Source organism: Equus przewalskii, chromosome 5 (genome assembly GCF_037783145.1).
Source record: "Equus przewalskii isolate Varuska chromosome 5, EquPr2, whole genome shotgun sequence".
NCBI lineage: Eukaryota > Metazoa > Chordata > Mammalia > Perissodactyla > Equidae > Equus > Equus przewalskii.
This window is the reverse complement of record NC_091835.1, coordinates 19,183,133-19,204,336: the sequence shown is the minus strand read 5'-3', so window position 1 is coordinate 19,204,336 and position 21,204 is coordinate 19,183,133. Positions and strand designations below refer to the sequence as shown.

At 41.6% G+C, this 21,204-nt stretch overlaps 1 protein-coding gene across 33 annotated transcripts in view; it reads right to left on the bottom strand.

The window, feature by feature from the left end:
• Positions 1-21,204, bottom strand: part of DIS3L2 (DIS3 like 3'-5' exoribonuclease 2) — a 344,241-nt gene that overhangs the window by 188,551 nt on the left and 134,486 nt on the right. For 31 of the 33 annotated variants that reach the window (XR_011540208.1, XM_070620166.1, XM_070620179.1 and 28 more), the window contains 2 exons: positions 11,704-11,804; positions 6,441-6,688 (listed from right to left, as the gene is read on the bottom strand). Coding sequence is in view for 32 of the 33 variants with exons in the window: in XM_070620166.1 (XP_070476267.1) it covers positions 6,441-6,688; positions 11,704-11,804 (349 nt within the window). In the remaining variant the exon portion in view is untranslated. The remainder of the gene's footprint in view (positions 1-6,440; positions 6,689-11,703; positions 11,805-21,204) is intronic. The other 2 variants (XM_070620198.1, XM_070620199.1) reach the window with 1 other exon arrangement.

The following is a 21,204-nucleotide window of genomic DNA, read 5'->3' as shown; positions in this document are numbered from 1 at the left end:
GTACTAAAAATTGTGGATGAAACTGACAACCATAGAAAAAGTGTTCATGACTGCACACAGTGTGAGGAAACGAACAAGTTGGAAATCGAAGCCTGGATCAAGACCATACTCCTCTATTCCTTTTACTTTTGCTCTATTTTGACCAGGATACTCTCAGTGTTGAAGACACAGCTTTTACCAAAACTGATCCTTACAGGCCACCAGGTGGAGCCCAACAGTCACAAGAGGAGAGCCCCCTCCTCAGCCTGATTTGCTTTTTGTCTACCAGCCAGCTAGAGCCACACTCCCCAAAAAGCACTTAGAAAGTCTAAGTTTCGTCATGCAAGTTCATAGGATTATGTAACTCAGCCTCTTCCTCAGACGGGTCTTCGATAAGGAATACACCCTTGAAACAGTGAAATACTCCTTTTGCACAGGGGGAAAGATTGATAGAGCTATTTTTCAATTTGCTAATCCTGTATGATATGCCTCAACGAAACAAACTAATTTTTCCTGTTTGGTTTTCTACCGACCTAGTTACTGTTTCATTTGCCTACTAAATACAATTTAATGTAATTTAATGATCACCTCCCCAGTTCATATCTACCTAATAAGAAATTCAGGATCTATCAAAACTGACTGGAATAGTAAAAGTATTTGCTTCCGTCAGTCAACAAATATTTCTGACTGATAACTGACACATTATGGGTGCAAAGCTGGGAGACGAAGAAGATACCAGAACGGATGCCCACCTCCTCCCCACCAACCAACCCTCCTCCACCACACCATCATCAACTGGAACTTGCCTTCCTCCCCTTTTGCTTCGCCCAGTCCCTCTCTGCATGGAACCTGCTGTCCTTCACACTCATTAAAATGAGTACTGCAACCCACTCTCTGTTTCTCATTTCAATAGCCTTCTGTTAAGCCCAGACAACCCCATGTTCAACGGGAAATTTCTCAATCCTATGCATTTCCCTCCTCCCCATCTCTGAAAGCTACCGAAGTTTGCTAGAGAAAATAATACAAATATGTCAATTTGCTCTAGGTCATTGGTGTCACATATCTTCAGTTAGTCTTCAGGGTTGCCAAGAAACACTATTATATTCTTCACAGTAGTTGCTGTAAAACTTTTCCATTTTCTTCAAGATTTACCCTTAAATATTTGAGAAGAAGAAACCATGACAAATTTAGGGGGAGGAGACCGTGATATCTCCATGCTCATGACATCTTGGAAGGGAAGGCTGGGACTGTAAACTCTAGACTTCGGGATGGCAGATTTCACAAAGATCTGAGAAAACATAGGCATGAATTCCACTGCAAGAGTTTCTAAAAGGAAAGATGACTTAAGAGTGTTTGGAAGCTCTTAAAACTGCACATCTGGGGCCAGCCCAGGGGCACAGTGGTTAAGTTTGTGCATTCCGCTTCAGCGGCCCAGGGTTTGCAGGTTCAGATCCCCAGCATGGACCTACACATGGCTTATGAAGCCATGTTGTGGCAGAAACCCAGGGCATTAAAAAAAAAAAAAATAGAGGAAGATTGGCATAGATGTTAGCTCATGGACAATCCTCCTTACCAAAAAAAAAAAAAACCCACTGTAAATCTGAATCTATAATTACAAGTCATCCCAGTGAGGAAGCCAATGTGGCTTTTTAAGTATCCTGGATGAGAGTCTAGTACTAAATATTAAAAGTATTAATATGTTGTCATCCATATCAAAAAGCAGTGACCCCTAAAAGCCAGCAAGGGTTCACTAAGAACAGATTACCTTCAGGTTTTTGATAGCATTATAGGACTAAGATTCATGAAAATGTTGTAGATGTGATGTATAGAGATGAACAAGGCTCAAGTGAGATCCTCATGACAATTCTAAGAACAAGATGAAAAATAACTTTCCAACAACTAGAGTTTCCAGTACTGTAATACTCTTTGGACTCCCAGTAACTGGAGGCACCAAAGTGCCACTAGGGGCACCAGAGAAGTGATGCTTACACTGAAGGGGGCACCAAGATTGATGGCCTCCTTAAGGCCCCTTTCTACTGAAATCATAAAGTATCCTATTAGTTTGTGCATTCTATTTAATCCTTTTGTTAAAGATTCTAAATTTGGGGTTTTCTACCTAAGTTTATATACTGGCTGTATGTTGCTATCAAGTGTTGATTTCAAAATCATAGAACCTTGGTTCTCACTACTTTCTGTTCCAAACTCCTTCTCCTGCATTTTCTAGCTGACTTATGGTGTAACATCTTCCTAGTCAACCCAGTTGAAGATCTCAGGGTCAAAAAATCATTTTCATCTACCCATTTGACCAGCCAGCAAACGTTCATTGAGTATCCTTGTCCTAAAGGAGCTCATGACCAAGTAAATAACTTACATAAGCAATTACAATACAAACAGACAAGAGCTACAATAATTGATGTATTATGGTATTTTAGAAACTATGGGAGCACCCAGGAGGGAGGACTCATAGTCAGGGAACATTTCTCTAGTGGACAACTGGGTTAAACGTGAGTATCTCACCAAACAAACCCTGGGGAGAGGGGAAAGCCACTGCTGCGGGAAGTGTAGTGTGCAAAAGTTTGGAGCTACGAACAAACACAGTCCACTTGGGAAACAGCACACAATGAGGCCTAAGTGAAGGGAATGGCAGGAGCTGTAGTTGCTCTCAGTGATTTGTGGTTAAACGCCATCATCATCTACCCAATCACCCAAGTTGGAGGTCTCAAAAGTTTATCCAAGGTTCTGTCCTCCTTCCTGCCCCATTGCCAATCAGCCATCATCTCTGGGAGAATTCATCTCCCCTGAACCTTTTCACTCTTCCTGCTTCCCCTGCTGCAGGATCGCCCCATCATCCTCTGTCTCACTGCAATGGCCTCCAGCCATGGCCCTTCTCATCTACTCTGCACTCTCAGTCAGTGACCTTTTAGCAGAGAGGCTTCCATTCTCCAAGAAATGATCCTGGATTTTCCCTTTTACCCACGTCCTCTATACTTCAAGACAATTATTTTGAGGCTGGCCCGGTGGCGCTGCGGTTAAGTGTGCACGTTCTGCTTCAGCAGCCCGGGGTTCGCTGGTTCGGATCCCGGGTGCAGACATGGCACTACTTGGCAAGCCATGCTGTGGTAGGCATCCCACATATAAAGGAGAAGAAGATGGGCACGGATGTTAGGTCAGGGCCAGTATTCCTCAGCAAAAAGAGGAGGATTGGCAGATGTTAGCTCAGGGCTAATCTTCCTTAAAAAAAAAAAAGAAAGAAAAGAAAAGAAAATTATTTTATTCCTATGGAAGAACTTGCACCATTCTGTTCTGTACTATAGTTACAGCTCAAAGAGACAGGCCATTCAACCTATCTGCTGTATCCACACTCCTTGCCAGAGAGTCAAGTCCCACAGTCCCTGCTAATTGGACAGTGGGTCATGTACCTGGGACCCCTACCTCTGGTTAAGACTAGTGACCAGGGCAAATAAGTGTCTCAAGCTAGACCACTAAGATTTTCTAACCTGGAAATTCTACTCTGTGATCTAGACTTCAGTACGTGACCTGCAGGGACTGGCAGTGCCATTTTGGGGCCTTGAATGCTACTGAGCAGGTAGACAGCTACTGTGTAGAGAGAAACAGAATAAATACAGCTCACATGCAGAAAGGGTCAGAGAAAATACACCCTGTGGTGGCTAGGCTGGTCAGGGTGGTTGAGAGAAGCTGTAATTCCTTTTCTGCTTGGTTAGTTCTAAGTTCCTCATGAGATCTGCCTCCATTTCCTGTCCTGGGTTTTAGAAGAACCACCAGTTTCATATATAAATCCCCACTTTTATTTAAATTACCTCAAGTAGGATTCCATTTCTTAGAATCAAATTAATCCTGTGACATTTATGTACAAGTCCTTCTGCATTAGGCTATAATTTTCTTGAATAAAGAAACCATAAAAAAAAAGAAAAGAAAGAAACCATAGCTTTTGTACTTTTGTATTTCTCACATAAGATAGCATAGTAACTGACAGTTGATCAACACCTGTCTCATAAACTGAATTTAACTACAAAAGAAGTATGTGACTTTGGACGTGAATAATTAGTAGCAATTACATTGGCAGAAGCTGTTCAGTACTTTTAAGGGTAGAGTGTAGGGGGAGGGAAGACATTCAGAAGGAAGCCACCTTGGCTGAATTTGGTTTTTAGGCATAGTTTCTGTGGACACTAACCACACACCCTCATACCCACAGCAAGTACTACCTTCACACTCCTGGTCAAAACCTGGCAAAGATGAGAGCACAAACCCAGGCAGCCACAGCACAGCATGTTCTGATTGGGAAACAGTGACCTCAGTTCCTAAAGATCGGTAACTGATAGCTAGAACAAAAGGGCAAGGCGACCACCAACATGCTCGACAGCTGCAGCCTGCACCCCTCAGAGACAGACGTCATCTGAGAACTTCATCATGAAAACCTGCCACATTTTACTTCTGATGATAAATTTTCTTTTTCACAAAGATTTTAAAAGGCATATTTCCACAAAAGACAGTTTTAATGTCTTTATAGTAAGAAGGTAGAGAAAAGGTTAGCAGTTTTCCATCAAAGTACGAGAATCTTCAATTTTTTTTTATTTTGTAAAGTGCATGATTAATATATAGTTATTATCTTTAAACATTCTTTCTTTAGATTCAGCAAATATCCTTGCTGCTTCAAAGGCCCGACTTCTTTTTCGATTATTGTTGTACTTTACCCACAAGAAAAGCATTCTTGATGAAGTAATGGGTCAGCTGTAAAAAAGGAACCTGCCAGGCCCTTCGAGAAATAAGAGAAACTCACACCATGAAGATTTCCTGACTACACCCTTACAGCTTGAAAGCTAAGGAGGCAGTCCAATCAAGTATACACAATGGGCTAAGACAGATGGGCAGATAAAAGACAAGGCTGGATTTCCTGCTTTGATGTGAAAGTCTTCCCTTTTCACCACCAAGCTGAGTGTGGTGGGCACAATCAACAGGGGCCAGGTGGCATAGCCATTATCAGGCCTTTTGAGTTGATGGTGAGAAACTGGCAAGCCTCTGAGAAGGACTGTTTAGGGCTCAACGGGTTGACGTCACTTTTGGATAATGAGTTAGGCTTAAAAATGATGACATTGCAATCACATCGCTTGAGAGTAAAAAAGAAAGTGCAACTGTTCCTGGGCAGCTCTGAGATCATATAAATCACACTGATCTTCATATCACTGAAAAAGGGGCACAGGATGATGTTTCTTAAATCGCTTTAGGTATGACACACAGATTTGACTTGGCTTACTTTGCTAGGCATAAGAGGCTAAGTACAGGGTAAACCTGATAAAAGCAGCACACTGTGGCCATCGTTCAATGCTGGCACTCATAACCACAGCACATTCCCAGGAGGGTCCACCCTGTACAAGTTAGATGACCAATAAGAAAGTCACCAAACTAAATTAAAAGTGTCAGAACAATCTCTTTTCTAGCTTGTATGCCTTTATTTTTACTTCCTGTGAAGCATACATCAGACACCATCCATAATAAAGGGCTAAAGATACAGCTAAAACTTAATATTGCTCTTCTTTAAAAATGAATACCAATGGTAAGAAGGCATAGAATTTGATCGAACAGCTGGGTGCAGCAGTTTCTTCAGATCAAAAAGAAGTAGCTATCCATGATGCCTGTCACTACATAATCTATATTTAGTTAGACTAGTCTCTGGAAGCTTCCATAAAAACATGGTCCCCTTTTCCTGCTTACAGTAGGGTAATTTAGTTTTTAACACCATAAGTGAAACCTCTGAAGATCAATATCAAAAAGCGCACAACTCAAATATACCTTCTTATTCATATTTTAAATCACGGGAGACTGGCGTTCCCTGAATATGCCTATAATTTTGCATACTTTAACACTAGTGTCTAAAAGGAGTCGTCTGATTGTTTGATACAACAAATTCTTTGCAGGTCACAAGTACAAATGGGATTCATGACATAACAGGAAATAGGTAGAGGCTGAGAATGTGCTTATATTTTATGTCAAAAGAAAAAGAAAAAGGGGGGCTGGCCCCGTGGCTGAGTGGTTAAGTTCATGTGCTCCACTGCAGGCGGCCCAGTGTTTCGTTGGCTTGAATCCTGGGCGCGGACATGGCACTGCTCATCAAACCATGCTGAGGCAGCGTCCCACATGCCACAACTAGAAGGACCCACAACGAAGAATATACAACTGTACCGGGGGGCTTTGGGGAGAAAAAATTAAAAAAAAGAAAAAAAAAGAAAAAGGTGATTGCCTGGCAACTGAAGGAATCTACAGGTGAACAGTTGAGGTGGTAGATAAGGGCAATTTCTTAGGAACTAGGACCAAAATATGCCAAGTACTCATGCTTTGATAAAGAAAAGAAATAACAATTAAAATACACACAAGAGTTTACCTAAAGACCAACTAAACCGAGTTCTGTCTGGGATCTGTGGCTTTTCTTGCCAGAGATCACCTACCCCAGCGCAAAATTGCTGTCCTCCTTCCAGTCCACGATGCGGCAGATGAACAGCGTGTTGGCATAATCCTTAGGCCGAGTCACAAAGTCCTGGGGACAGTCCTTGAGAGGCACATAAATTCTAGGCACTCGGTGGTCCGAGGGAGAAAACAATGCGTATTTCCTAAATAGTTCACTGTTCTTATCAGCCAAGAGTTTGAGGAAGCCAGTTGCTGCTCGGGAATGTTTTTTCTCCAAGATGTAAACCACCTGAAAACACCACAGATACAGCGACTGCTGTTTATACAAAGGGCTGCACAACAGTTGAGACAAGTCAGCAAGATATTATTTGGTCAACTAATTGATCCAGCAGTTTTTCTAGGTACAAATAAAGTGCCTCTCAGTGATGCTCTGTGACTAAGTAATCTATATTTAAATTGCAACAACTTAAGTATCCATTGAGCACATATTTCCAAGGAAAAACTATGCAATACATAGATGAATTAGATAAAAGTGCTTTTATAAGCAGGACCTACATCTTCAGGAGCTACTAAGACTCCCTCAGGGAAGTATGGCTCCACATATTTGTTCTGCATTACACTTTTCTCACATGAACTATAGCAGAACAACACAGAGGTTGCTTTTTTAAAAATTCTATTAAACATAAATAAATAACTTCTACATTATGCCTTCCAAAGCTGAAAACTTCTAAGCTTCTTTCTTTCCGAGATTAAACTCAATCTCTCATTTTACACCACTACAAGCACATGCTATTTCCACCCGGAGAGAAGCATTCTTGAAGAAAGTGAATCTCCTTCACCCACCCTAGGAAGTTATTCTTCCTGAACTGTTTCCTTCTCCCGCTGTAGACAGTCTGTAGTTTCACCCCTTCACTGGGATCACTTATCCACGTTCTACTTAGACCCCTGGGCAAAGGTTCAGACTGCTGTTGAGCTGGCAGCTCCTCCTGTTCATGTCTCTTGGCTCCACGTGGGGTTTCAGCCTATCAGCGCACCTCACCTCTCCCCCAGGCACTCTTGGCTTTTACCCCACAAGAAAGTGCCTTTGGGCACCTGTCTTCTCATTCAATCTCAGTCCCATCATTATATGCTCTACCTTCTTCCTAACTCTTCCCTCCTCTTTGGCAAACACCGTTCTGTTTTGAACAAGCTTGCTGTGCCCACTTTCCAGAATCCTCTAAGTCCCTCCTTGCACGTACTTGTCTTTCACAAAGACTCTGTTCTAGCCACTTTGGGCAGAGGCTGCTCCTTCTCCCACACACAGCCCCTGAATGAGGTGGAGTCCATGTGTTCCTGTGTTGCATGATCACATCCAAACCATTTAGTGTTCTGCCTCATGCATATATCTGCACCCTTTTATGGTTCAGGCTGTCCCCTTCTTGTTACTCATCCACGGACCTCCTGGTTACTCTGCAATACCTGGCTTACAGTCTGCCTCTCCCACCTTCATCCAGGTAAATGACTCAGCCAGCATCTTCTCCTTACAGTTCCTGTAACTCATCAGTGCTGGTGGCTTTCACTGCCATTCGATTTCAGCAACTCATCCTCATGGCCACACCTCAGCATCACATGGAACTGGTCCAATCCTGATCAACTCAGCCTGACCCATCATCCAGCTCTCTTCCTCCCCTGTGCCCCTTCATGGGCTTTTTCACCACATCAAGACTACTAGTGCCTTGACTCTTGCTTGTTTCCTCTATGTGTTAGCTACTTAGCCTTGAATCCTTTCCTACCTCCAAGAGACAGCAAGTTCTCTTACCTATGTCATCATACCTAAGTCACTCCAAGTCCTCTTACCTATGTTGTCAAATGACCCACCCCTCTTGTCCTTCCACTGCACCAACCCTAAAAATCTTCAATTCTGGAGCAATTAGCCACTGCTATTCTCTAACATTAAACACAAGCTATTAAGCCCATTAGAAAAAAAGAAAATTACAATTATACAAGATGGATACCATTACACACTAACATTATACGACTGTTGCTAGGACCTCAAAATCTCTATATTTTTTTTTTTTTCCTGTTTCCATTCAGCACAGTCTAGTCTTTAAGCCCCACTCTCTTTTTTTTTGGATAGTTTCTTAATGAATTCAATCTAAAATCACAAGGCAATCCCAGCGGCACCTGTGAGTCCCCTTCAGGGAGTCCAGTTATTTGATTATTGAATCTTTTTTATTGTCCCACAACTTCCTGAGGCTCTGTTCATTTTTTTCAGTCTATTTTCTCTCTGTTCAGATTGGGTAAATTCTATTGATCTGTCCTCAAATTAAGTAATTCTATGCTGAGTCACCTCTATTCCACTATCGAGCCCATCCAGCAAGTTATTTTATTTCTGCTATTATATTTTTCAGTTCTATAATTTCCATTTGATTCTTTTTTCATAATTTCTATTTCTTTGTTTAGATTTTCTATTTTCTCATTTGTTTCAAGAGAATTTTTAATTGCTTGTTGAAGCATATTTATGACAGATGTTTTATTTTTATTTTTTATTTGGTGAGGAAGATTGTCCCTGAGTTAACATCTGTTGCCAACCTTCCTCTTTTTGCTTGAGGAAGACAGTCCCTGAGCTAAGATCTGTGTCAATCTTCCTCTTTTTGCTTGAGGAAGATTGGCCCTGCGCTAACATCTATGCCAATCTTCCTCTATTTTGTATGTGGGATGTCACCACAGCATGGCTTGACGAGCCGTGTGTAGGTCGGCCTGGGATCTGAACCTGCAAACCCTGGCCGCCAAAGCAGAGCATGCAAACTTAACCACTATGCCAGCAGGCCGGCCCCTGATGGCTGTTTTAAAATCATTGTTAGATAACTGGAACATCTTTGGGTTGGGATCAGTTAGTTGTCTTTCCTCACTCAAGTGGTGATTTTCTATTGTATCCTGGACCTTTTGGCTATGATGTTAGGAGATTCAAGGTCTTATTTAAATCTTTTCTTTTAGAAGGTAGTCACCCTTTCTAGGTTTGGAATGCAGGTCCTGGACTAATTTTGTGGGCTGTAGTTCCAATGACAATTTAATTTTCAGAGGCTTTGCAGCACTATTTTGATATGTTTGGTTGCCATGGTGCCACTGGGGTTCCCATTGGTCTCTGTTGGTACTGCCTGAGAAGACAGAAGGAACTTCCTCAGGCCTGGCCACCTGGTCTCTCTAGTATGGATTAGAAGCAAATTCTAATCCATGTCCATGCAGGGACAAAGAAACTTCCCGTTTGTGGATTTTTGTTGTGGTAGGACCCCCTTTACTGGTGCTAGCCAGCTGCCCAGTGTCTCTGGATGGAAGAGGGGTGTCTCAAGCCCATGAAGATAAAGAGGTTTCCTGGACCTCAAACATGTTATGGTAGGATCTCCCTTGCTAGTGCCATCTGGCTCCCAGGTCTCTCTGGGTGGGGGAGGGGAGTCTCAGGCTCATAGGAACAAAGAAGCTTCTGGGGCTGGGCCACTTCTTCGGTGGGATCCTCATTGTCAAAGCTACCCAGATGCTAGTGTCTCTTGGTAGGGGAGAGAAGTCTCAGGTATGGTAGGGAAGGAGAGCCCTTCTCCTGGCCACTTTTCGTCAGCAGGGCTCCCAGTCAATCCCTCTTGCAGGTGCTGCTGGGATTCCCTGGTGTTGTCAGAGGGACTTCTGTTAGATATAAGTGAGGGACAAGTCTGCCTGGGCCACTTTCTATTACTATGTTGGGATCCAGAAACACTGGGCCTGGGTCCCTTTTTGTTGGTAGGGGGTTGTAAAGAGCCCTGCTGCTATGTTGTTCCTCTAGTCTTAGAACCCCTACCTAGTTTGCCTTCCTCTTTTCACCTTCCAGAACTCTCTTTTGGTTATATCTTGTTAGTTTCCAGGGTTTCTAGTTGTACTTAGTTGGGAAGAGCAAGGAGAAACAAGTCTACGCCATCTTGTCTGAACCAGAATTCCTTGCTTCTTGTTTAATATTTGACAGCATAAGAAGTGTATAAAGTAGCTTGACATGACTTGTGATTCATACATTAGTTGTCCTAGAAATGACTTTACCACAGCCTAAGTTTCACATATAAGTACTGATTTGCCTTGTGATTTTAGATTGAATTCATTAAGAAACTATCCAAAAAAAAACCCCAGCAAGAGAGAGGGCACCACTGGAGAGCAGTAGCAAATTGCAGAACGCAAGTTCCATCTACAGAGGGTTGCCTCTACTCAGCCCTAACTAAAGTCATTTAAGAACGTGGCCCAGTGTTGCTGGATGTTTTGTTTTAAGAGAAGCCAGAAGTCTGATTTTCTTAGGTGAACACTATGTGTTTTTTTAAATGTAAGCTATAAAGTCAAAATTTTTAAATACTGCACAGGTCAAACAAAATTACAAATTTGTGAGCCAAATCCAGCCCACAGGCTTTCCATTCATTATAATCTTCCACACCTAGCACACTGCCTTATATATGGTTAGTATTCAAAACGCTTATTAAAATAAAGATCTAGATAACTGGATGGGCAATGGGGGGTAACACATATGTAATACATTTAGAAATTCTTCAGGTCAATATGCAGGAGATTCTCTCCTAACCAGCTTGCTAGACTGAGTAGCAACACTGCAGTCCCAGGTTAAATTCGCTGACAGAGGCCTCTGGCAGAGGAAGCCTCATGCTGTTACACCACTTCACTCTTTGCCCCTGTACCACTTCTTCCACCATGGGCTATTTGTATAGCTAGGGTCAGCTGTGTTTGATCCCATGTCTGAAGATGCCATGAGCATATTAATTAAAAAATAAAATTGAATTATGCAAAACAACAAAAACAGGAAGCAAAAGCAATTGTTTTTGTTTCTATGATAACTAAATTAAATACTCTAGAAAAAATTAAAAAGACTTTTTTAAAAACTTACTTTTGAATTAGCTATGGGCATGACAGCAATAAAAAAACACTGGAGAAAAAAACTTTAAAAATCTAGGAGTCTACATTCATGTTGCTTCACCAGTACCTAAATTCTCACTCTACTTTAAATAACCCAAACTGGAAATCACAGGCGTCACATTATGAATGTGGTTTAAGCAGAAACAGATAATGTAAAACTTCAATAAACATGCCCACACTCATAGAAAAGGCCTTGGCTCTTCATCGAATGAATATATACATACATGTTAAAAGTTATAAAAAAGATTCACTTTTTATGATTCCCTGCTTCCACTGATTTTTCTGATTAACTAACCAACTATGGGCCTAACTGAATCCCATGAGACACTTTTGACAGGTAGCTCAGGTGACTGCCATTTGGATAAATGGAGAAAATCTGCAGGCAATGACCTTTGCTGATCTTTGCAGTGACTTCTCTGATAAAGTTCTTGTATCCTGTGCCATGGAGGTGTTCTCATCTTTTGTAACTGGTGCACCAGCATCCTCTTTTCCTAAATTAAAAAGAGAGAAAAAGAGAAGAGGAGGAATCAGTTAGATGCGTATCTATTACGCTTACAGACTCATGGGATTTTTCAATTCAGAGCTGCAAGGATTCTTGGATACTGTTTACCCCAAACTACTCATTTTACAGAAAAGGAAACCCAGGCCCCCAGTGGTTAGGTGACTTGGCTAAGGTTAAACACATCACCAACTTGTATTAATGTTCACACTCAGTAGGCCATATTTTATCTATTTAATGTTATTCATACACTAAGCACCATACAAGTAGAGAGCACCAAGCTATTGAATTAAACTAAATAGCCCACATGTCAAAATGCCAAAAAAAATTAATGTTAAATACTGCCCCAGCCCACAACGAAGAATAGCTAGGATAATTTATTATGCACATCTGCCAAAATAAAACAAAATAAAAATCAATATTAACTTTTCAAAGTACTTTGGTAATAGCCATAACAAACAAAATGGTGGAAAATAGATTATATTTATTAAATAAATAAATAAGCCAACTCTGATTTTCCTGGCTTTTCTTAGTGACATTATATAAAGAGTAAAGGACTTAAAGTCTTTTAATGTTTAATTTCCTTTCTTCAAAAACTTACAAAATTCACCCAACGAACTGAAACCACATCTCCCCAGTAAAGAGGGAGTGAGGCTCTGTACCAGAAGTATTAAAACCACTCATGAACAAAAGCAGCAAATTACACACTTCCGAACATTTACTATTTTGCATTTTCATGTGTTACACTAGATCTCCCCCAGAAAATATACTTATCCAACTATACTGGAGTTTCTGGATTCTAGGGGTCACAGCGAATTCATGTGGGACCCATTCCAGATAACGAAGAGAGACCTGTACTTATCAAGTACATTACCTGTACGTTACCAAGGCCAAAATAAATAAATAAATCCTTTTCAGGACTGGCTGCCTCTTAGCAAAGGCTCAGCATAAAGCCAACTTTTACCATTCTGGGAGTTCTCTGGAAACACTGACACTTATATCTAACAGAAGTCCCTCTGACAACACCAGGGAATCCCAGCAGCACCTGCAAGAGGGATTGACTGGGAGCCCTGCTGACGAAAAGTGGCCAGGAGAAGGGCTCTCCTTCCCTACCATACCTGAGTATATATTCCATAAGGGCTGGGATTATATTTCTTTTATTCACCACTGAATTTTCAATGCCCATTTCTCAATAAATATGCATGGAATAAATGAATAAACAAATGATCTTGTGATTAGACAATGCAGTAAATTCTCTCATTAAACTGACAACTTTGCTATTCAGTGTGGCAAGACGTAGTTGTTGGAAACCTATTAAGGTGATTCACCCTTCTAACCTGGCATTGTGTCTCTTCAGACATTGAACATATCTATGATGCTCACCTGCATCATATAAACTTCAGTTTAATTTATTAGAATGCGTCTTTGTCTGAACAAGGCCTTGTTTCTGCCAGGATATCCTTATAAACAACACAGAACCTGAAAAGGTCGTCCTCAGGTGTGATATCTGAAAATCATGATTGGGCTCACTTCTTGGCTTGCCCTCTTTCTTTGGATACCAGCTGGCATAGCCTTTGGAACAGAAGACTGACTTGTTATTGGGATGGAATCTAAAGCAACAATGATTTTAAGATGGAGCTATCAGTGACTGTCACAGAAAGCTGCATGCGCAGGATTTGGGCTGCCTTGGAAAAACCCTCACTACCCTGTCTTGATTGTCAGCTCCTGAGACTGAAAACTCAGATATCAGATGTCTAGATAGAGTGTACTTGCTCATGGTAGTCCCAGCCTCCTAATCTTTCCTGGATTACCTTGTTCTGTAGGACACATTGGCAAGATCTGTTATGGAACAGATCAACAACTTGTGTGGGTTTTTTCTCCATAAGAGTATCAAAGATGTTGTTCTGGAAGCATCTGATGATTTTGGAATAATCATGAACTGTGGTCTAAAATAAAAGATGAATGTGGATGATGTCGCTCTTTCACTGATGAACAGGGTGATCAATAACGGAAAAGTTTCTGTTTGTTTTCTCTTTCTGGAAAACAGTGAGAATTCTGCTTTCAGTGGGCACTATGGTAGGTATATTTCAGCATAGATGGAAAAGCAAACAGTTGATCATTCTTAAGCCCCAATAGGAGATGGAATTAAAAGGATCAATTTAAGACATACTTTGGAGTTGAACTAATAGACTTTGGTGGTAATTAGATATGAGAATTTAAGGATTATTAGATATGAGAAGTAAAGGGTTATTTTCAGCTTTCCAACATCTGCAGCTAGGTTAATGGAGGCATCATTCCTGGCACAGGAGAGACTAGAGGAGGAAATCAAGAGTTCTATTTCAAAGGCAGTTCTATTTGCGAGGCAACCTGTGAAAAACCTTCAAGTGATGATGTTGAGTAAGCAGTTAAACATGAAGGTCTGAAACTCAAAAAAAGAGATCGGGGGGAGGGGGGCAGGGGGGGACAGGGAGGTGGCATACTGGTTAAAGTCTTGTGCTCCACTTTGGCAACCCAGGGTTCGGATCGCAGGTGTGGACCTACACACCGCTCATCAAGTCATGCTGTGGCAGCATCCCACATATAAAACAGAGGAAGACTGGCACAGATATTAGCTCAGGGCAAATCTTCCCCACCAAAAGAAAAAAGAGATATGGGTTGTGGCTTTAAATACAATTTATGTGCTGAGAACTCCCATATTATACTTTCCAGCCCAAGCTGCAGAGAAGAGATTCAAACCCCAATCTGTTCCACTACTAAGTTCATGAAGCTCTTCCACTGCTCCATGCTCAAGTAAGAAGTAATGTGCTACCACTGCTAAGGAAATAAGAAAAGTTCACTGAGGAAGTGACTTGGGGTTTGAGGGATGTACAGATACTTTGAAGAGAGAAGGAAGTTGAAGGGCATTCCAGGTAAAGGCCAGCACTCACACAAAGGCCCAGAGCTGTGAAATGTCCTGACATGGTAAAGGATTAGCGAGAGATTTATTGTAGCTACCAACAGGTTGAGGACACAAGTGCTGGGCTGGAAGGGACTGGGATGGGGAGAAGAATAAGGCTGGTGGAGACGTGGGATAGGTCCTACGGCACAGGCTCTAGTTACTGCCCAATTATCTATTCTCTTCTTTCCTGGTAATAAGAATTCCAATTTTTAGCTGGGTTTACTAGTTAAAAGTCTACATTCCTCAGCTTTCTTGCAATTAAGCATGGCCTACATGTCTAAGCTTATCCAATAAGATGCAGGTTAAAGTGTTGTAAGTGACTTCCAGGAAGTGTCTTTAAAGGAGAGAGGCTCAGCCTTTCCTCTCTCGCTTCTTGCTGGCTGGAATGTGGATGTGATAGCTGGAACTCAAGCACTCATCTTGGTCCTGGAGGCCACAGGACAAGGGTGCTTTCTACTGTGCAGAGCAGCACAACAGAATGAGCTGAAGAGTGGAACTATCCTACAAGCCCTGGCCTACCTACCTCTGGTCTTCTTTTATATAAGATAGAGATAAACTTGTTTCTTGTTTAAGTCATTGATATTTTAGGATTTAATGCCATTCCCAGCAGAAGATACTTTCTAACATATAGATGATGAAACTGACAAGCTTGGACACTATCCTATAAAGCACTATAAAGGCAAGGGACACACACATTTTAGGGCTACGAATCTGGCAGCACTCTGGAGTGGAGAGACAAGACCAGCAGAGAACTCAGAAAGCTGGGGTTGGAGTCCAGGCGAGACACATTCAGAATGTGAATTAAGAGAGTGGCAGTGAGAGTGAACAGAGGCAAGATTTGAGAGGTTATCTCTGAGAAGGATGCCGCTCAGTGTGTCTCCCATCACCAAGAATGACTTAGTATATGAAAAATGGCCTTAAATTAAATGAGTTTTTTACTGAATATCAAGAAGAACGCCTTGAGAGAGCAGTAAAACTCCGTGATGAAGTTACTAGAAGAGGGCAGAGGCGCCGGCAGTCCTGAGCAAGTCCTCAGTTTTGTCGTATCAGAGGCAGAGCTAGGCAGAGCTGGCCCACGCATTCTGTGGTCCCTTCCAGTTCAAAAAATTCTAGAAACTAATGACCACCAAAATCTTCATCTAAAAGAGAGAAGTTTCTTAAAAAGATACACTTCTAATAAAAGTAACTGCTCACATATTCCCAAAGAAACACTCTAGGAAGAAAAGTCCAGTGAAATACTAATCTGATTCTACAAATTATCTGAAACTTCTATTTTAAGTGTTTAAAAGTAAAATGCCATGGTTTGCTAGGGGTGGCACTGCCACTCACATATTATCAAGTGCAAACCCAACACCTTATTTTGGTAATAAAAATTATTCTGATTTGGCCTTCTCATACATAAACTGGCAAGTCTGGTGATTCTCTTTTTTTTTGGTGAGGAAGATTGGCCCTGAACCAACAACAGTTGCCAATCTCCCTCTTTTTGCTTGAGGAAGATTGTCCCTGAGCTAACATCTGTGCCAATCTTCCTCTATTTTGTATGTGGGACACCACCACAGCATGGCCCCATGAGCAGTGCATAGGTCTGCACCCAGGATCTAAACCTGTGAACCTAGGGCCGCCAAAGCAGAGCACACAAACTGAACAAACCAACCACCCGGCTGGCCCCAGTGTGATGATTCCTAACACTTTATAAACACATCAAAAGGTTTTCAGATGATTAGACTGTGATGCTAAGTGGGGGCAATGTGAAGAATAAAGCAAGGAATTAGGCCAAAGAGGTGTTTTGATCTATCCAATTAGAAGAATGACAAATCCAAGCTTTTTCCATCTCTGAATAAACAGCCACAGAAATTTATAATTTCCAACAAGATCTCAATAAAAACTGCAATATATATTTGTAAATGAAAATATTTCCCTTCAGATCTCTCAAAATTAATCAACCAGGAAAATGTATTTTATAGGCCCGTTTCCTAATGAAATGCAGAAATGACAACACAAGTCCTCACAGGGGCAGGGTACATTCATGTTATAATCATTTGCTGTGTTGCAAGTTTGCCAGGCATAGTGAGGGCTGATGACCATTTTAGGACGCCATACCCAGCTCTTGCCAGAGCCAAGGCTCAAGGGCACCAATGAGTTCCCTTCTTCACAAAATCCCTAGACCAAGTAACTCTCTCACTCTGAAATAATGCCAATGAAATTGTATGGTGCCAGAGAGTTTGGGTTTTTTTGTTTGTTTGTTTTGGTTTTTTGCTGCAGGCAACTTTAATAAGCCTCAGGCTGAATCTGGCTTCTTGGACATCAAGGTCAAAGAGGAAGAGCATCACATCTGGCTGGCTCATGCACCACTGGCTACTTTCCAGCCAAGTAGAAAGTATCACATTTGATCCACACCACAACTTTGTAGTAAGGGTAGAATGAATATTGTTATTCCAGTTTCACCAAGGAAATGAGAGCAATGAAGAGGCAGAGCCAGTGGATGACAGCATGCAGGGATCCTAGTGCTGACTGTGGTGACCTGTGCCCCACACAAGCAAGAATCAGAGCATCGTGGGCAAAGCCATGAAGACCTACATGAAGATATTGCTTAAGTGGCCATGGGACCCCCTGAAATGCCAGAGTCAACCCAGTGAAGGTCCTGAGTATGTATGGAGTTTCAGGCACTGCAAATGACCCTGTCTCTGTCCTCAGAGAACTCATATGCTAGAAATGAGACAAAGATGCAAACAAATATTAAAAGTACACAGTGTTGTGACCGCTGGAGCAGTGTGCCCAAAGGCAGTGAGGAGTGAGACAGGCAGCTTCACAGTGAGCCCCTGAGCTGAAAATGGGAAGGCTGAGTAGGAGCTGACAAGATGGATGGGCATGGGGAGCAATCCAGAAAGGGAGAAAAGCACGTGCAAAGGCATACAATCAAGAGTAAACTGAGAAAGATGAAGGCTCTGTGTCTGACAACTAGCAGGGATCAGCCACCAAAAGCCTCGTATGACATGATGAAGAGCATATTTTAGGGATGGAAATTCACTGAAAAATTTGAGCATAACATGATCAGAATTAGATATGATAAGAAGTAAATGGTGAGTGTACTGTTCCTTTGAAGATAATCTTTTTCTCTAGCTGCTTTTAAGATTTTCTCTTTGCCTTTGGTTTTCTGTAGTTTTATCTTGATGTATCTCAATTTGGATTTTTTTTTTTAAATTCTACTTGCAACCATTGGTCTTCTTAAATCTGTGGTTTGGTATCTCAACTGTTATGAAAAATCTCAGCCATTATCTCCAAATTTCACCTTTGTTCATCTTCTCTCTCATCTCCTTCTAGGACTCTAATTAAACTTATTTAGACTTTCCCACTGTATTCTCTATGTCTTTTATCCTCTCCCTCTGGGTTTTCTATTTGTCTGGCCATGCTATACTCTAGATAATTTTTTCTTACCATCTTCCAGTTTGTTAATTTTCTCTTCAGCTTTATCCAATCTTCTGTTAAATCCATCCACTGAAGGTTTTTTCTTTATTTAATCAAGTACATACTTTCCCTCATCCACTAAGTTTTTAATTTCATTATAGTTATGTTTATTTCAGGAAGCTTTATTTGGTTTCTTTTCCAATTTGCTATGTCACATTTCATAGTTTCCTATTCTTTGCGGATATCTTCAAGTTTAACTTTTATTTCTTTAAAGCAGTTTTTTATAAATGGCAATTAGTCCAATATCTGACGAAATTTATGAGGGCCGTTTCTGTTGTTTGTAGTTGCTGATGGTTCTTGCCCTTGAAGGAGTTTCCTTGGGTGTCTTATTATATTTAGGTGCTGGTCAGTGAATAATTTGAGGCCTAGGTTGAAGAAACTTTCCTTTTGAAAGAATTTCCACTTGATTTTGGCAGATACCTGGAGGCAGTACAAGCCCTTAAACCAATTCAAGGCTTGGGATTCCTTGGTTGGCCCAGTTGGCTTAAAGCTGGGCTGCAATTCCACACGAGAGTTGGTATGTTTCAGATCTACCCTCACTCTGATGGTGTACAGCCCACTGGGGTCCCAGCTTCTCATGAGGAGTCTGAGCTTTATTCTGTCCCTCCCCTCGAAACTGCTGGTCAGGGGCTGGCCTGGTGGCGCAGTGGTTAAGTGCACACATTCTGCTTTGGCAGCCCAGGGTTCACCGGTTCAGATCCCAGGTGCATACATGGCACCACTTGGCACGCCATGCTGTGGCAGGCATCCCACATATAAAATAGAGGAAGATGGGCATGGATGTTAGCTCAGGGCCAGTCTTCCTCAGCAAAAAGAGGAAGATTGGCAGTAGTTAGCTCAGGGCTAATCTTCCTAAAAAAAAAAAAAAAAAAACCCACTGGTTAAATCTGCAGTGTAGCCTGGTTCTCATTCCAATTTTAACCTGCTAAAGCCTGTCAGCTCTTGGATGCTCTAAGAAGAAGGGTGGTTTTTTTAATCCAAATATTTTAGTTGTTTCAGTGGGAGGGCATGTGCCCATCATGACTATTAACAGAAAGTCCCTAGGATTTATATTTTTGAAATATTTTTCAGGTGACAGTATAGAGCATAGTTAGGGAGCAGTGATGGGGTGAGAAGAGAGGCGGCAGTGGCAATCTGTGCAGGAAACACACCAGGGGGACAGTAAGAAAGCTACCATGATAGTGCCCAACGTTACATTAAGGTAGAAGCACACAGGATGGAGAGAAGAAGCAGGTATTCTCACATTTATTTTTCTCAGCAACCCCATGAAGGAAGTACTACTATTCTGATTTTTAGAGAATGGCAATCAGCAGTTCAAAGAGGTAACGTAACTTATCCCAGGGTTCATTCAAAAAGACGAATAGTAGAGGGGACGTCAGAACCCAGTATGACTCCAAATCCAAACTCTTTCCACAACAGTATGATGAGATCTGGAAGAAAGACAGGTGCAGGTGGAGGGGTTCCAATGAAGATGGGAGGGTTGCCAAAAATTTTATAATTCAGTTAGAGACAGCCACTGAACGATTTAAAATTTCAGAAGATGCCAAGTGATAAACAGCTCCCTATATAATTTCACTGCTTCCACCCATAGCGATGATAGAGTAATTGAAAGCATGAGCTTTGGAGACACAAATCCTAAATTCAAACCCAGGTCCTGTGACCTGAAACTATGTGGCTTTGAACAAATTAGTCCTTCTCTCTGAATTTGCTCCTTTGTAAACCAAGAGTAGCTTACCTCGTGAGTTATGTTTACATGTAGAGCCCTGGCACAGAGTACATTAATAAAAATTGTTAAATACTATTAATGTTGTTATTATTATTACTAGCTCTTACAGTGAGTTTTGAGTGAATCCAATCCTGTCACCCTGGGTACAACCGACTGGACAGGACTAGTGTACAGGACAATGGCAACATTATAAAATGGGTCACACTTCCTCATTTATAAAATGTGACCCATCTTACAAAGTTAATGGGAAGATTAAATGAAATCAATGTGTGTAAAAGTGGTATAGTGGCTAGAACACAGTAGGCACTCAATAATTGCTATATAATATATATTTAAACTGCATATACTTTGTATGCTTGGTATACTCTGTGCAAAGTAAAGGGGACAAGAGATGGTGCTACATAGGTAAGCAGAGGCCAGACCAATATTAAGAGGTTGGATTTATCCCAAAGGCAAGGGAGAGCTAGAGAAGAAAGTAGGCAGGACACTAATACGATTTATGCTTTAAGGAGCTCACATTGGTTGCTATATGGAGAAGAGATTTAGGAGAAGTAAGACTGGAGGCAGAAAGGCCCAATGTTACATTAAGGCAGAAGCACTTAAGAAGTTAGCAGGTTAGGGGCCAGCCCTGTGGTGTAGTGGTTAAGTCTGGGGCACTCCACTTCAGCAGCCTGGGTTCGTGGGTTCAGATTCCAGGTGCAGACCTACACCACTCATCAGCCACACTGTAGTGGTGACCCACATATAAAGTGGAGGAAGATCAGCACAGGTGTTAGCTCAGAGCTAATCTTCCTCAAGCAAAGAAAAAAGAAGTAGTTAGCAGGTTACTCAAATAAATCAGACTAGGGACCCGCCTGGTGGTGCAGAGATTAAGTGCACACGTTCCACTTTGGCAGCCGGGGTTCCCCGGTTCACATCCCAGGTGCGGACATGACACCGCTTGGCAGGCCATGCTGTGGCAGGAATCCCACATATAAAGTGGAGGAAGATGGGCACAGATGTTAGCTCAGGGCCAGTCTTCCTCGGCAAAAGGAGGAGGATTGGCGGCAGATGTTAGCTCACAACTAATCTTCCTCAAAAAATTAATTAATTAATTAATTAAATAAACCAGACTAATGGCAGAGGGGATGGAAGTTTCTGGATAGATAAGTATTTAGAAGGCAAAACTGAGAAGATTATTTAGACGCTACTGAGGAACTGGAGGTGGGGGAGGTTACAGAAGTAGACTAAGGAACAGAAAAAACTGCCTCATTTCCTTGTAAC